The 14,847-nt window shown below is 39.4% G+C and overlaps 2 protein-coding genes across 50 annotated transcripts in view; both read left to right on the plus strand.

Annotated features, from left to right (window-relative positions):
* Positions 1–14,847, plus strand: part of PTPRD (protein tyrosine phosphatase receptor type D) — a 2,308,694-nt gene that overhangs the window by 1,877,648 nt on the left and 416,199 nt on the right. For all 49 annotated transcript variants that reach the window (XM_046022098.1, XM_046022091.1, XM_046022095.1 and 46 more), the window contains one exon: positions 103–269. In XM_046022098.1, coding sequence (XP_045878054.1) covers positions 206–269 — 64 coding nt within the window. In that variant the 5' untranslated portion in view covers positions 103–205. The remainder of the gene's footprint in view (positions 1–102; positions 270–14,847) is intronic.
* LOC123953059 (regulator of G-protein signaling 7-like) overlaps positions 697–14,847 on the plus strand; it is a 59,573-nt gene continuing 45,422 nt past the window's right edge. Inside the window, exon 1 of the mRNA XM_046022970.1 lies at positions 697–849. Coding sequence (XP_045878926.1) covers positions 697–849 — 153 coding nt within the window. The remainder of the gene's footprint in view (positions 850–14,847) is intronic.

Below are 14,847 nucleotides of genomic sequence, written 5' to 3' on the forward strand. Positions count from 1 at the left end.
TTGTGTCTCTCTGGGTGGTGGTGACGGAACAAGGGGAAAAGAGTAAGAAACTAAGGTTCTTTGTGTTCTCTTTCCTTTTTGTCTCTCCCTCTGACCTTACAGGCTCTGAAAGTGTTCCAGCTGAAATTCCAGAGCAGACCGACTCACTGCAGCTTCAGAGGCAGTGATCCCTAACTGCCAGCGCCCGCTGCCCCCAAGCTGCAGGATGGTGCACATTGCCAGGCCGCTGTTGCTGCTCCTCGCTCTCTTCCTCCACGCGGACGCTGAGAGTAAGCCATTCTCCCTCCTCTACGGGGCTGTGGCCATAATGAGTGGTTTTGTTTGCAGCTGGCAGCAGGCTCAGGGCCTCTGAATATATTTCCTTTGGAAGTAAATCCTGAGACACTGTGGGATCCTCCTTGGCTACCAGCCAGCCTTTGAAAGAGATAATTGACGTGACTTCCTTACCATTTCCTCTCTCTCTTTCTCTTAATGCCCCTATTCTTGGGCATCTAACTGCTTCTACTGTTTTTTCTTTTTCTTTTTTTTTTTTTTTTTTGGATAATCTTACCAGCTCGGTGGCAAAGATACTATGAGACCAATGATGTAACTCAAACTGGGGTTAACCAGTTGGTGGTGCCAATAAGTAAACACTGTTCAGACCCATTAGAAATTTCTTTCGTATTGTGGATATATCTATGTTTAGAAAAATGCACAATGTCACATCGAGCCCAATTAAACTTCCAAGCCCCTTGTAGCTGTCATAGCAGCTGTTCTGATGTACTGTTTCCGACAGCTGTCGTCGAGTACAGTATTCAAACAAATCAAGCAGAACTGACAACTTTGTGGCTGGATGAAGGGTGTGGAAGTGTAAGGAGAATTCTATGGAGTACAGACACCAAAGTTTGGTTTACTGGACTCAATTTATGAAACTGAGCTTGCGGTCAATTAGTTTCCCAATTAATGAGAAGATCATATCTCCTTCGTAATTAGGAAATCATTAGGTCTACCTTGTTTACATATGTTTCTTTTCCCATCTGGCCCATGGCATTTTGGAAGAGATAGTACTGGAGAAAGTCATGTCTCTGGCTTGGGCTCACTGACATGGCTGGTTTCTCCATAGTGGTGTAGCTCATGAGCAAGTTGCCCATTCTCTTTGGGAATCCCCTGGTATTATGGAAATGTATAACATCTGCAGTCATTAGCTTTTCCCTCTGCTGTCTAATTCAGTGAGATTAAATCTGATTCATGCTGAGGAGGTTTCAAAGACAAGGATCCTGTGTCATGTTGGCCCCTACCTATTAACTGAATTCTGACAAAAATTTCTTCAATAGCAGCCAATTTCTTTGTTTAAATAAGGGCTCTGTTTTCCAAAGAGAGCTTTCCAGGAGTGAAAGGAATCATGTTAATAACAGGATGCATATGGAACATGCATGTTTTAACCACATTCTCTGGTTAATAATGTATATAGTCTCCTAATTAGCACTTGAGAGTGTTGGTTTAAGGTGACGCCAAGGAATGCCTAGGACAATGCCAGCAAATAATTAACTGGGAAAAGACCCAAATGGAAGATGCTCTTGTTACTTTAAAGCCATTTATGTCAAAATCTATTTTAAAGTTGTAATCTAAATTTAGTTTATTAAAGAAATCAGGCATATGGCTTTATTTTTCTGTTTTGGCTAGAATGAAAAAGTACATTGGTTTACAATTGTTAATTTTTGGCAAAAACCTGTCAGCACCCTGGGAATCCACTTTAATTTCGGATAGCAGTTAGAGATTTCCTTAAAATTACTAGATATAATTGTCATATATCCATGAAGTTATCCTTCCAGATAAGTAGAAATGTTCTTCTACTGAGCAGCTTTACCTTTGTTTAACTCTCTGGTGGAGTGTCGCAGACAGATGTCAAGTACTCTTACAATTGTTTTAAAAAACAATCTACACTCCAGATGATCATCTCCTACTCCTTTCCCTCCTGCTACTCCCCCTCTCCTTCTACCTCCCCCCTTCACCACACTTCCTCGATAGCAGCAAAGGGACAGCAGAGGCCACAATAGCAACTTTTCATTAAGATGTTTACCAGGTTATATGTTTATATGATAATCAGCTCCCAAGCTCAAGATGTAAGCTGAAAAAGAATCGTTCTCTCTCACTCTTCCCATGGCGGCTAATGAAAAGGGACAGACTTTGCCAGAATAATCTGTTTAGTTTTCCCCGGGTCTACTCCAACCTTACTTTAGTATGTTTTTCCTTCAGCTGATTTATTTGGCGTTGTTGAATGGGATGTGTAACCCAAGAGATTCTCGAGGTGAGAGGAAAAATTAGCCATATTTTTCAAGGTACCTTTTGAAAGAACATCCCTTATCGATCTATTGGAAGACACACATGGTACATGAAAACATACCTAAAGGATGTTTAAAGAACAATTGGGAAAATGGGTCCCAGATTGTAACCTATTAAATTGTGCTGCTACCTTTTCATAAAACACTGGGGGCGGGGGAGGAAGGCATCCTAAGTAGCACCAAAGAAGAATTAGATTTTTTTCATCATCACATAAATACAGTATTTCTGAAGCTCCCACTACCTGGGACACTGGTTTGTTACTCTATGTTTTGATTAGCACACATAGCCATGTTTTACCTAACTCTATTTTGGAATTTTTACAAGGAATCAGGAGTTCTATTTCAAAATTTAATAGTAACTTGTCAGAGCCATTTGAGAATGATGAAATAATTTTTCAAAATCCGTTTGCCCATTTAAGAAAGAGAACCGTGTGGGGGTGGGGAATGGAAAGAAGCCACTCTAGTTCACCATGCTAATTTATGTGCTCTGCTCACTGCCTTTTGAAATGATTAACTCCAAAGAGCCAAGGAGTCCAGATTATCATCTGCTCTGTGGAAGTCATAGTAAAGTGCTAGGTGTGATGTTGCCTTAAGTAGAAGAGCTCTTATGACCCTTGGTTCAAACCCAGGTCAAAAAATTGTGATAATATCCCTTTAGCAGAAAATTATAGTCTTTGCCATTGCCAATTTAAAGTGCCCCACAGATCCCCACTATTATAAAGACTAGATGTATGCATGGATCTTATTTCTATTCATCCTTATGTCTTGAGTGCTGGAAAATGATTTTGCTTGTTTCTTGAATGCGGGTACACATGGTAGAGCCGTGGTCTCAGTGTGACTTTGGTTCGAGCACAAACAGTAGTTCCTTCTCCTGTCAAGCCAACCAGTTTTATGGCTTAGGTGGTCTGATTGAGGTTCATTCTAGTTTAAGTGGTAGTCTGATTGAGGTCAGATTTTGTCTTAGGCAGTGGTCTGATTGAGGTCAATTCTGTGATAACATGAATGCAAATTAAAAGTAGAATTATATTAGCATTTTCCTGATGTGTTTTTCTGTTGGCTGAGTTTTCATAACAATTTCTGATAGTTTTATTTCATGTGTAGTTTTAGTTTTTTATTTACAAGTCACTTTTTATTTATTTATTTATTTATTTATTTATTTTACCTAGGTGCAGGCTACAAACCTGCTTTTAGGACTTTCTTTCCTCAAACTGGTTTCACTGTAATAAAATCACTTACTGTTGACTGTTGCATTCTAGATTTGAGTTTATACTTTGACAACTGTAATTTGACCTGAATGGTTATTGGATCTTCATTGGAAACACAACGTTTGATAGTCTAGTTCCTCAAATTGCTTACCTCATCCATTTTCTGTTACTTTTTGCATTTTTCCATGTCAGATGGTAAACACTTCCTCATTTTCCTCCCTTATGGTAAGGAAACTTCCTTAGTCCTTGTCTACTCACTGTATTCCTATCTTACATAAAAGCAATGAATTCCCCCCCTCTTTGGTATTGTATCACTGTATCCATTGGCATTAGAGAATAGGCTGGCATATACACAGTAGGAGAGCAATTCTTACTTATGTATTTCCTGATGGACAGTGTGGAGTAATTGTTCAGAAAGTGAGCTCTGAAGCCAGTCTGGTTTTAAGTTCTGACTGTCCTCTGTAATCTGGAACATGATACACCATGCTCTTTCCCTCAGTTTCTCTATCTTTAAAATGTGAGTGATGGTGATGATGATAATCATGATGATGATTGTATAGGAAAGGTTCTACTCCTGGGTTTTGTGAGCATTGTATGGGTTAATGCAAAACACAAAATCAGCAGATGACATATGATGGGTTTTTAATAAACGTTAGCTGTTATTATATCATTATGTCAAAAACACATAGCCAATGGTGTTATTGAGCAGTTCTTTTTTTTTTTTCCCCTTTTTATTTATTTATTTTTTTTTCAGCGTAACAGTATTCATTCTTTTTGCACAACACCCAGTGCTCCATGCAAAACGTGCCCTCCCCATCACCCACCACCTGTTCCCCCAACCTCCCACCCCTGACCCTTCAAAACCCTCAGGTTGTTTTTCAGAGTCCATAGTCTCTTATGGTTCGCCTCCCCACCCCAATGTCCATAGCCCGCTCCCCCTCTCCCAATCCCACCTCCCCCCAGCAACCCCCAGTTTGTTTTGTGAGATTAAGAGTCATTTATGGTTTGTCTCCCTCCCAATCCCATCTTGTTTCATTTATTCTTCTCCTATCCCCCTACCCCCCCATGTTGCTTCTCCATGTCCTCATATCAGGGAGATCATATGATAGTTGTCTTTCTCCGATTGACTTATTTCACTAAGCATGATACGCTCTAGTTCCATCCACGTCGTCGCAAATGGCAAGATTTCATTTCTTTTGATGGCTGCATAGTATTCCATTGTGTATATATACCACATCTTCTTGATCCATTCATCTGTTGATGGACATCTAGGTTCTTTCCATAGTCTGGCTATTGTAGACATTGCTGCTATAAACATTCGGGTACACGTGCCCCTTCGGATCACTATGTTTGTATCTTTAGGGTAAATACCCAGTAGTGCAATTGCTGGGTCATAGGGTAGTTCTATTTTCAACATTTTGAGGAACCTCCATGCTGTTTTCCAGAGTGGTTGGACCAGCTTGCATTCCCACCAACAGTGGAGGAGGGTTCCCCTTTCTCCACATCCTCTCCAGCATCTGTCATTTCCTGACTTGTTAATTTTAGCCATTCTGACTGGTGTGAGGTGATATCTCATTGTGGTTTTGATTTGTATTTCCCTGATGCCGAGTGACGTGGAGCACTTTTTCATGTGTCTGTTGGCCATCTGGATGTCTTCTTTGCAGAAATGTCTGTTCATGTCCTCTGCCCATTTCTTTTTTTTTTTTTTTTTTAAAGATTTTATTTATTTATTTGACAGATAGAGATCACAAGTAGGGAGAGAGGCAGGCAGAGAGAGAGAGAGGAGGAAGCAGGCTCCCTGCCAAGCAGAGAGCTCGACGCGGGGCTCGATCCCAGGACCCTGGGATCATGACCTGAGCGAAAGGCAGAGGCTTTAAACCACTGAGCCACCCAGGCGCCCCCTCTGCCCATTTCTTGATTGGATTGTTTGTTCTTTGGGTGTTGAGTTTGCTAAGTTCCTTATAGATTTTGGATACTAGCCCTTTATCTGATACGTCATTTGCAAATATCTTCTCCCATTCTGTCAGCTGTCTTTTGGTTTTGTTAACTGTTTCCTTTGCTGTGCAAAAGCTTTTGATCTTGATGAAATCCCAATAGTTCATTTTCGCCCTTGCTTCCCTTGCCTTTGCCGTTGTTCCTAGGAAGATGTTGCTGCGGCTGAGGTCGAAGAGGTTGCTGCCTGCGTTCTCCTCAAGGATTTTGATGGATTCCTTTCTCACATTGAGGTCCTTCATCCATTTGGAGTCTATTTTCGTGTGTGGTGTAAGGAAGTGGTCCAATTTCATTTTTCTGCATGTGGCTGTCCAATTTTCCCAGCACCATTTATTGAAGAGGCTGTCTTTTTTCCATTGGACATTCTTTCCTGCTTTGTCGAAGATGAGTTGACCATAGAGTTGAGGGTCGATTTCTGGGCTCTCTATTCTGTTCCACTGGTCTATGTGTCTGTTTTTGTGCCAGTACCATGCTGTCTTGATGATGACAGCTTTGTAATAGAGCTTGAAGTCCGGAATTGTGATGCCACCAACTTTGACTTTGTTCTTCAATATTCCTTTGGCTATTCGAGGTCTTTTCTGGTTCCATATAAATTTTAAGATTATTTGTTCCATTTCTTTGAAAAAAATGGATGGTATTTTGATAGGGATTGAATTAAATGTGTAGATTGCTTTAGGTAGCATAGACATTTTCACAATATTTATTCTTCCAATCCAGGAGCATGGAACATTTTTCCATTTTTTTGTGTCTTCCTCAATTTCTTTCATGAGTACTTTATAATTTTCTGTGTATAGATTCTTAGTCTCTTTGGTTAGGTTTATTCCTAGGTATCTTATAGTTTTGGGTGCAATTGTGAATGGGATTGACTCCTTAATTTCTCTTTCTTCAGTCTTGTTGTTGGTGTACAGAAATGCAACTGATTTCTGTGCATTGATTTTATATCCTGACACTTTACTGAATTCCTGTACAAGTTCTAGCAGTTTTGGAGTGGAGTCTTTTGGGTTTTCCACATATAGTATCATATCATCTGCGAAGAGTGATAGTTTGACTTCTTCTTTACCAATTTGGATGCCTTTAATTTCTTTTTGTTGTCTGATTGCTGAGGCTAGGATTTCTAATACTATGTTGAATAGCAGTGGTGATAATGGACATCCCTGCCGTGTTCCTGACCTTAATGGAAAAGCTTTCAGTTTTTCTCCATTGAGAATGATATTTGCGGTGGGTTTTTCATAGATGGCTTTGATAATATTGAGGTATGTGCCCTCTATCCCTACACTTTGAAGAGTTTTGATCAGGAAGGGATGCTGTACTTTGTCAAATGCTTTTTCAGCATCTATTGAGAGTATCATATGGTTCTTGTTCTTTCTTTTATTAATGTGTTCTATCACATTGATTGATTTGCGGATGTTGAACCAACCCTGCAGCCCTGGAATAAATCCCACTTGATCGTGGTGAATAATCCTTTTAATGTACTGTTGAATCCTATTGGCTAGTATTTTGGCAAGAGTTTTTGCATCTGTGTTCATCAAGGATATTGGTCTGTAGTTCTCTTTTTTGGTGGGATCCTTGTCTGGTTTTGGGATCAAGGTGATGCTGGCCTCATAGAATGAGTTTGGAAGTTTTCCTTCCATTTCTATTTTTTGGAACAGTTTCAGGAGAATAGGAATGAGTTCTTCTTTAAATGTTTGGTAGAATTCCCCTGGGAAGCCGTCTGGCCCTGGGCTTTTGTTTGTTTGGAGATTTTTGATGACTGTTTCAATCTCCTTACTGGTTATGGGCCTGTTCAGGTTTTCTATTTCTTCCTGGTTCAGTTGTGGTAGTTTATATGTCTCTAGGAATGCATCCATTTCTTCCAGATTGTCCAATTTGTTGGCGTAGAGTTGCTCATAGTATGTTCTTATAATTGTCTGTATTTCTTTGGTGTTAGTTGTGATCTCTCCTCTTTCATTCATGATTTTATTGATTTGGGTCCTTTCTCTTTTCTTTTTGATGAGTCTGGCCAGGGGTTTATCAATCCTATTGATTCTTTCAAAGAACCAGCTCCTAGTTTCATTGATTTTTTCTATTGTTTTTTTGGTTTCTATTTCATTGATTTCTGCTCTGATCTTTATGATTTCTCTTCTCCTGCTGGGTTTAGGGTTTCTTTCTTGTTCTTTCTCCAGCTCCTTTATGCGTAGGGTTAGGTTGTGTACTTGAGACCTTTCTTGTTTCTTGAGAAAGGCTTGTACCGCTATATATTTTCCTCTCAGGACTGCCTTTGCTGTGTCCCACAGATTTTGAACTGTTGTGTTTTCATTATCATTTGTTTCCATGAATTTTTTCAATTCTTCTTTAATTTCCTGGTTGACCCATTCATTCTTTAGAAGGATGCTGTTTAGTCTCCATGTATTTGGGTTCTTTCCAGCTTTCGTCTTGTGATTGAGTTCTAGCTTCAGAGCATTGTGGTCTGAAAATATGCAGGGAATAATCCTAATCTTTTGATACCGGTTGAGACCTGATTTGTGACCCAGGATGTGATCTATTCTGGAGAAGGTTCCATGTGCACTAGAGAAGAATGTGTATTCTGGTGCTTTGGGATGAAATGTTCTGAATATATCTGTGATGTCCATCTGGTCCAGTGTGTCATTTAAGGCCTTTATTTCCTTGTTGATCTTTTGCTTGGATGATCTGTCCATTTCAGTGAGGGGAGTGTTAAAGTCCCCTACTATTATTGTATTATTATTGATGTGTTTCTTTGATTTTGTTATTAATTGGTTGATATAGTTGTCTGCTCCCATGTTAGGGGCATAGATATTTAAAATTGTTAGATCTTCTTGTTGGACAGACCCTTTGAGTAGGATATAGTGTCCTTCCTCATCTCTTATTATAGTCTTTGGCTTAAAATCTAATTGATCTGATATAAGGATTGCCACCCCAGCTTTCTTCTGATGCCCATTAGCATGGTAAATTGTTTTCCACCCCCTCACTTTCAATCTGGAGGTGTCTTCGCGTCTAAAATGAGTTTCTTGTAGGCAACATACTGATGGGTTTTGTTTTTTTATCCATTCTGATACCCTGTGTCTTTTGATTGGGGCATTTAGCCCATTAACATTCAGGGTAACTATTGAGAGATATGAATTTAGTGCCATTATTAGCCTGTAAGGTGACTGTTACTGTGTATTGTCTCTGTACCTTTCTGATCTACTACTTTTAGGCTCTCTCTTTGCTTAGAGGACCCCTTTCAATATTTCCTGGAGAGCTGGTTTGGTGTTTGCAAATTCTTTCAGTTTTTGTTTGTCCTGGAAGCTTTTGATCTCTCCTTCTATTTTCAATGATAGCCTAGCTGGATAGAGTATTCTTGGCTGCATGTTTTTCTCGTTGAGTGCTCTGAATATATCATGCCAGCTCTTTCTGGCCTGCCAGGTCTCTGTGGATAAGTCTGCCGCCAATCTAATATTTTTACCATTGTATGTTACTGATTTCTTTTCTCGGGCTGCTTTCAGGATTTTCTCTTTGTCACTAAGACTTGTAAATTTTACTATTAGGTGACGGGGTGTGGACCTATTCTTGTTGACTTTGAGGGGGGTTCTCTGCATCTCCTGGATTTTGATGCTTGTTCCCTTTGCCATATTAGGGAAATTCTCTCCAATGATTCTCTCCAATAGACCCTCTGCTCCCCTCTCTGTTTCTTCTTCTTCTGGAATCCCAATTATTCTAATGTTGTTTCGTCTTATGGTGTCACTTATCTCTCAAATTCTCCCCTCATGGTCCAGTAGCTGTTTGTCCCTCTTTTGCTCGGCTTCCTTATTCTCTGTCATTTGGTCTTCTATATCACTAATTCTTTCTTCTGCCTCATTGATCCTAGCAGTGAGAGCCTCCATTTTTGATTGCACCTCATTAATAGCTTTTTTGATTTCAACTTGGTTAGACTTTAGTTCTTTAATTTCTCCAGAAAGGGCTTTAATATCTCCAGAGAGGGTTTCTCTAATATCTTCCATGCCTTTTTCGAGCCCGGCTAGAATGTTCAGAATCGTCATTCTGAACTCTTGATCTGACATAGTACCCATGTCTGTGTTGATTAGGTCCCTAGCCTTCGGTACTGTCTCTTGTTCTTTTGTTTGTGGTGATTTTTTCCGCCTTGTCATTTTGTCCAGATAAGAGGATATGAAGGAGCAAATAAACTACTAATAGGGTGGCAAAGACCCCGGAAAAATGCGCTGTAACCAAATCAGAAGAGACCCCAAATTGTGGGGGGGGGGAAGGGGATAAAAAACAGGTTCTGAAAAAAAAGAAAAAAAAAAAAAAAAGAAAAAAATTTAAAAAATAAAACAAATAAAAAAATATAAAAAAGAAAGAAAAAATATATATATTTAGATGAACTAGTCAAAAAACGTTAAAAAAGAAAAGGGTAAAAGTTTTTAAAAAAATTTAGTAGAAGAAGAAAAAAAAAAGAAAAAAAAATTGAAAAAAGAAAAAAAAATAAAAAATTGAAAAAAGAAAAAAAAATTGAAGTAGCCGCAAGACTAAAGAATCATGGGGAGAAAGCCATGAGTTCCGTGCTTTGCTTTCCCCTCCTCTGGAATTGCTCTGCTGTCTTAGGAATTGAATCTGCTTTCTCCTTGATAGATGAACTTCGTCCTGGCTGGATATTTTGTTGATCTTCTGGGGGAGGGGCCTGTTGTAGTGACTCTCAAGTGTCTTTGCCCGAGGCGGGATTGCACCGCCCTTACCGGCGGCCGGACTAAGTAATCGGCTCGGGTTCGCTTTTGGGAGCTTCTGTTCCCTGAACGCTTTCCGTAGAGTTCCGGAGGACGGGAATGAAAATGGCGGCCTCCCAGTCTCCGGCCCGGAGGAGCCGAGAGCCTGGGGCCCCACTCCTCAGTGCGCCCCCAGAGGACAGCACCCAATCACTCCCGTATCCCCAGCCTCTAGCCGCGCTCCGAGCTCACCCAGCCCGCGACCAGTTCAAGGTAACCCCGAGCTGAGAGTTCAGTCCTCGGCTCTGTCTTTGCAGCCGGTTTCTCCGTTCTAATACCTGCGAGCTCTCCGACACTCTGACACCCCCGATCCTTCTGTGACCCTGCGGGGCCTGTGGCCACGCTGACCCCGCGTGGGCTTCACTCCGGTTTAGCCTCTGGAGCAATGTCCCTCAGTGGAACAGACTTTTAAAAGTCCTGATTTTGTGCTCCGTTGCTCCGCCGCTTGCCGGGAGCCGGCCCCTCCCCCCGCGGTCTATCTTCCCGTCGTTTTAGATTCACTTCTCCGCCAGTCCTACCTTTCAGAAAGTGGTTGATTTTCTGTTTCTAGAGTTGCTGTTCTTCTTCTCTTCGCTCTCCCGTTGGATTTTTAGGTGTTTGCTATGTTTAGATAAGCTATCGAGCTGATCTCCTGTTACCTGATGTAGTCTCAGGCTGCTACTTCTCCGCCATCTTGACTCCTCCTCCCTTATTGAGCAGTTCTATGAGGTGGTGTGCTAAAGTGCTTTTTTATTTGACCTGTAGATTATCAAAATTTTGGTGGTTGATAAACCAGGTTTTCTCACACCATGTTAATGACTAAACTCGCTTTTCTATAAAGTCCCATACATAAGAGATCCTTGAAACTCTTGTATTGTGAATTAAACTGAAGATCAAGAGGAAAAATTATAAAGCATACTTAGTCAAGCTAGTCAAGCTTGAAAAAAAAGCTCCTCTCCCAGAATTACCGATTTAAAGTTAATTTGGGTGGTGCCAGGGTGGCTCAGTGGGTTAAAGCCTCTGCCTTCGGCTTGGTCATGATCCCAGAGTCCTGGCATCGAGCCCCGCATCGGGTTCTCTGCTCCACGGGGAGCCTGCTTCCTCCTCTCTCTCTGCCTGCCTCTCTGACTACTTGTGATATCTGTCTGTCAAATAAATAAATCTTTTAAAAAATAAAAAATAAAGTTAATTTGGCTGGGGTCTAATTAATGGAAAATGTCCCATCCTTCTGTTCTGTTGCTTCTTACAATGGATTTTTCTGAGCTGCTCAGAGAGCGAAGTTATAGATATCTACTACAAACAAATACTCTAATATATGGGCCATTGGACCAGAAAGCTGGAAGTCCAGGTGAGCTGGATACAGAAAAGAGTAAATGGCTTTTCATATGATCATAAACTATTCTGTAAGAGAAGAAAAAAATAAGGAAAATAATTAAAGGACAGGGCAAATTATTCCTTTTGCATTTTGCAGAATCACTTCTGAGAAGTAGCATAATTCATACAGTTGGACCTTCTAAGATGAGGTTAGAAATGTAGAGGATGTCTTTTTTATGTCATCAAAATGCATACCTCTCAGCAGACAGGCCATTTCATACTGAGAACATTAATATGCATTAAAAACCACTTTTTCTGTTTTTACTTTAGATTGTGACTATTTGGGTATGTATGTATGTATACCCCAAACTATTTAAACTGTCCTTTAAAAGGTAAATATTGCCTGGGTGATGAAGATGTTCTAAAATTAGATTGGTGTGATGGTACTAATTGAGTAGACACTTACTAAATGCCATTGAATCATACACTTTAAGTGGGTGATCTGTATGTTGTATAGATTATATTTCAATGGAACTATCGAGAACAGAAAAGAGAAACTGCTGCTTAACCTGGCAGTTTGGTCAGATTCTCTTCAGTGTATGTAACCTGAAAAGAAGGTGTGCAGATTCCTTTAGGCCAGTTATGATAGACTGGCTCACTGAGGAGAGCAGCGAGAAATCCAGTTCATTTACCAAGTTTATTGATGTCTTCCTTGTTTTCCCTTTCTCTGAATTTACAGATGTGTGGCAAAATAGAAACCTTGCCTTTCCCTCCTCCTCCCCCCACTCAATTTAAAGTAGCTAAATTAGCAACATCCAGCTGTCTGCCACAAGGAAAACATCCCAGCTATTTTATTGATTCTTAAGCCCCTTTGCAGAGTGTTTGTGGCTTTCTGAATTAATTGCTCGCAGCAGAGCTGTACCTACCTAGTGAAATTAAGAATATGTCACAAAATCATCCAATGTGTACAATTAAAAGCATTTTCTTGATTATAGAGGGACTTGATGTTAAAAAAAAAAGGAAAAAATCCTAACTATGATATGTTTCTGATCTCTGTGATGAGGCCCTTTACTCAAAAGATGGAACAATATCTGAAATATTGTTGCATTATTTCTTGCTATTGCTAAACCCTGATTAATCTGTTCTGTGATTTCCTCATTTCTTTCCTTTTGCACTCTTAATTTCTTTAATTTTTCTCACTTAGTTATTATTTCAAATAACCTTGATTTGTTTGGGAGCCCCCATCACTCTGCTGCCCATTTTGCTCTGCCTCACTCAATTTTAGAAACAAACCCACCGAAAAAAAAGAACATAGAAAACTCCCAACCAGTGTCCATTTTGAAATTAAGAATCAAAGACAGAAGTACTTTTGATTGGATGGAAGCTGACTCTCTTTCCTATAGACTTCTTGTCTCTTTTCCTCCGTTAGCTTCAGCTTCATTTATTTATTCACCAAAGTCGTGTGTGTATGCGAGTGAATACTTGTATGCATGCTACATGGAAGGCTTTGTACAAAATGGTGGAGATATAGAAAATTAAAGAATGTGGTTTCATATCTGTTTGTAATCTACCTTCAGAAGTCATTGCTCACTTTTTAGAATTCTCTCGAGCAATATTTTCAGAATTTATCTTCAGAGGAGAGGTAGTACTTAAAACTATGGACTCAGGAGCTGAAGTGTATGTTCAAATCCTGCCTCTGCTATATAATTATTCTGAGCATGGCCAAGTTGCAAATATCTGTCTGTCTCTCATCTGTAAAATTAAGATGGAAAATAGCACACTTGATATGGTTATCATGAAGATTAAGTAAAGAACTACTTGCAAAACATCTTGAATAATAGGATTAAATATTCACTAAATGTTAGTTGCTATTATAGTTTTTTCTCATTAGCTTGCATCGTTTCCAAGTTGGTAGCATTTGTGTTTAGATCTCTGTTGACATTTATTACCCCATTAACTTCATAATTTGAGCAATATTGTTTAAATATGTAAGTATATATCTTTATATATACTATGCTTCCAAAGAACATTGACTCATTGGCTCATTCCTGTATATAATAGTCACTTTAGTAAATGTTTATTGGACATATTTCCTGTGCCAAGCATTGACTTAACTACTGGAGATACAATAGTGGGATAAAGATATATGATCCTTGCCCCCAAGGGAATACACTCTAGAAAGATAGACAAATATTTAACATTAATCTCAAAAATTTACACTTTCTGAATGTGTTAAATCTTATGACAGAAGAAAATAGAGAGCTTAGTGCCTTATCTTTTCAGAAGAGTAATAGAAAGCTTTCCTGAAGGAGTGATTTTTTAAAATTTTGAAATAATTTTAGACTTAAAAGAAGTTGATAAACTGTACAAGAATTTCCCATGTCACTCAGTTTTCCCTAAAGTATTATGTTATATAATGACTGCGCTTTAACAAAAACAGGAAATCAGCATTAGCACAATACTGTAAACTACAGAGTTTACTTGTTTTATATTCATTTATTTTTTAAAGGTATATAGTTCTGTTAAATTTGATCACATGCATAGTTCTGAGGAAATGATTTTTGAGCTAGTATCTGAAGGAAGGATGAGGAGAAGCTAAATAAACTATATCTGAATGGGCTGTTATGGTCCAAGAAAGGATGTGTTCTTGAGCCCTGAGACAGGGATACTTAGTGTATTCTGGAGACTCAAAGCATGGATGTGCCTGGATCCCAGACAGTGAGGAGAGAGAATTCAAATAAGGCTGGACAATACGCAGAGACTGTCTAATTCAAGGCCTCATAGAACTTGTTCAAGATCTTGGTTTTTATTCTAAGAACAGCTGGGGGAGTGACAGAAAAGATTTGCATTAAAAAAAAAAAATCCTTGTGGCTGCTGGGTAGAGAGATGCTTTGGAGCCAGGCCAGCCAGAGTGGCCTTGGGATCTGTTAGGAGGCTGTTTCGAAGCTATGGAAATAATGGGGGTACCAGGGACCAGAGTGGTGGAGATTAGGGAGGCAGGACAGCCTTGACACTGAAAAAGAATTTTAGTTGACTACTGTGAAGTGACATTCTCCTAGAACTTGAACCATGAATAGATTATTATAATTTGGAGTAAAAGAGAAGACCAGGCTAATAAGAGATAAGTAATCCTTTATTTTTAACAGGGCATTATATATTCTTCCCAAAAATGTATCACTGCTCATTTTATAATTTCCCTTTATGGTTGTCAATTTCAGGTAATTTTATTTAATCTTATCTTTGTGGTACTATCTGTGAAGAAAAGTGGAATCAGACTCAGTTTAAAATTGTGAATGAGAT

This window comes from Meles meles, chromosome 11 (genome assembly GCF_922984935.1).
Source record: "Meles meles chromosome 11, mMelMel3.1 paternal haplotype, whole genome shotgun sequence".
Taxonomy (NCBI): domain Eukaryota; kingdom Metazoa; phylum Chordata; class Mammalia; order Carnivora; family Mustelidae; genus Meles; species Meles meles.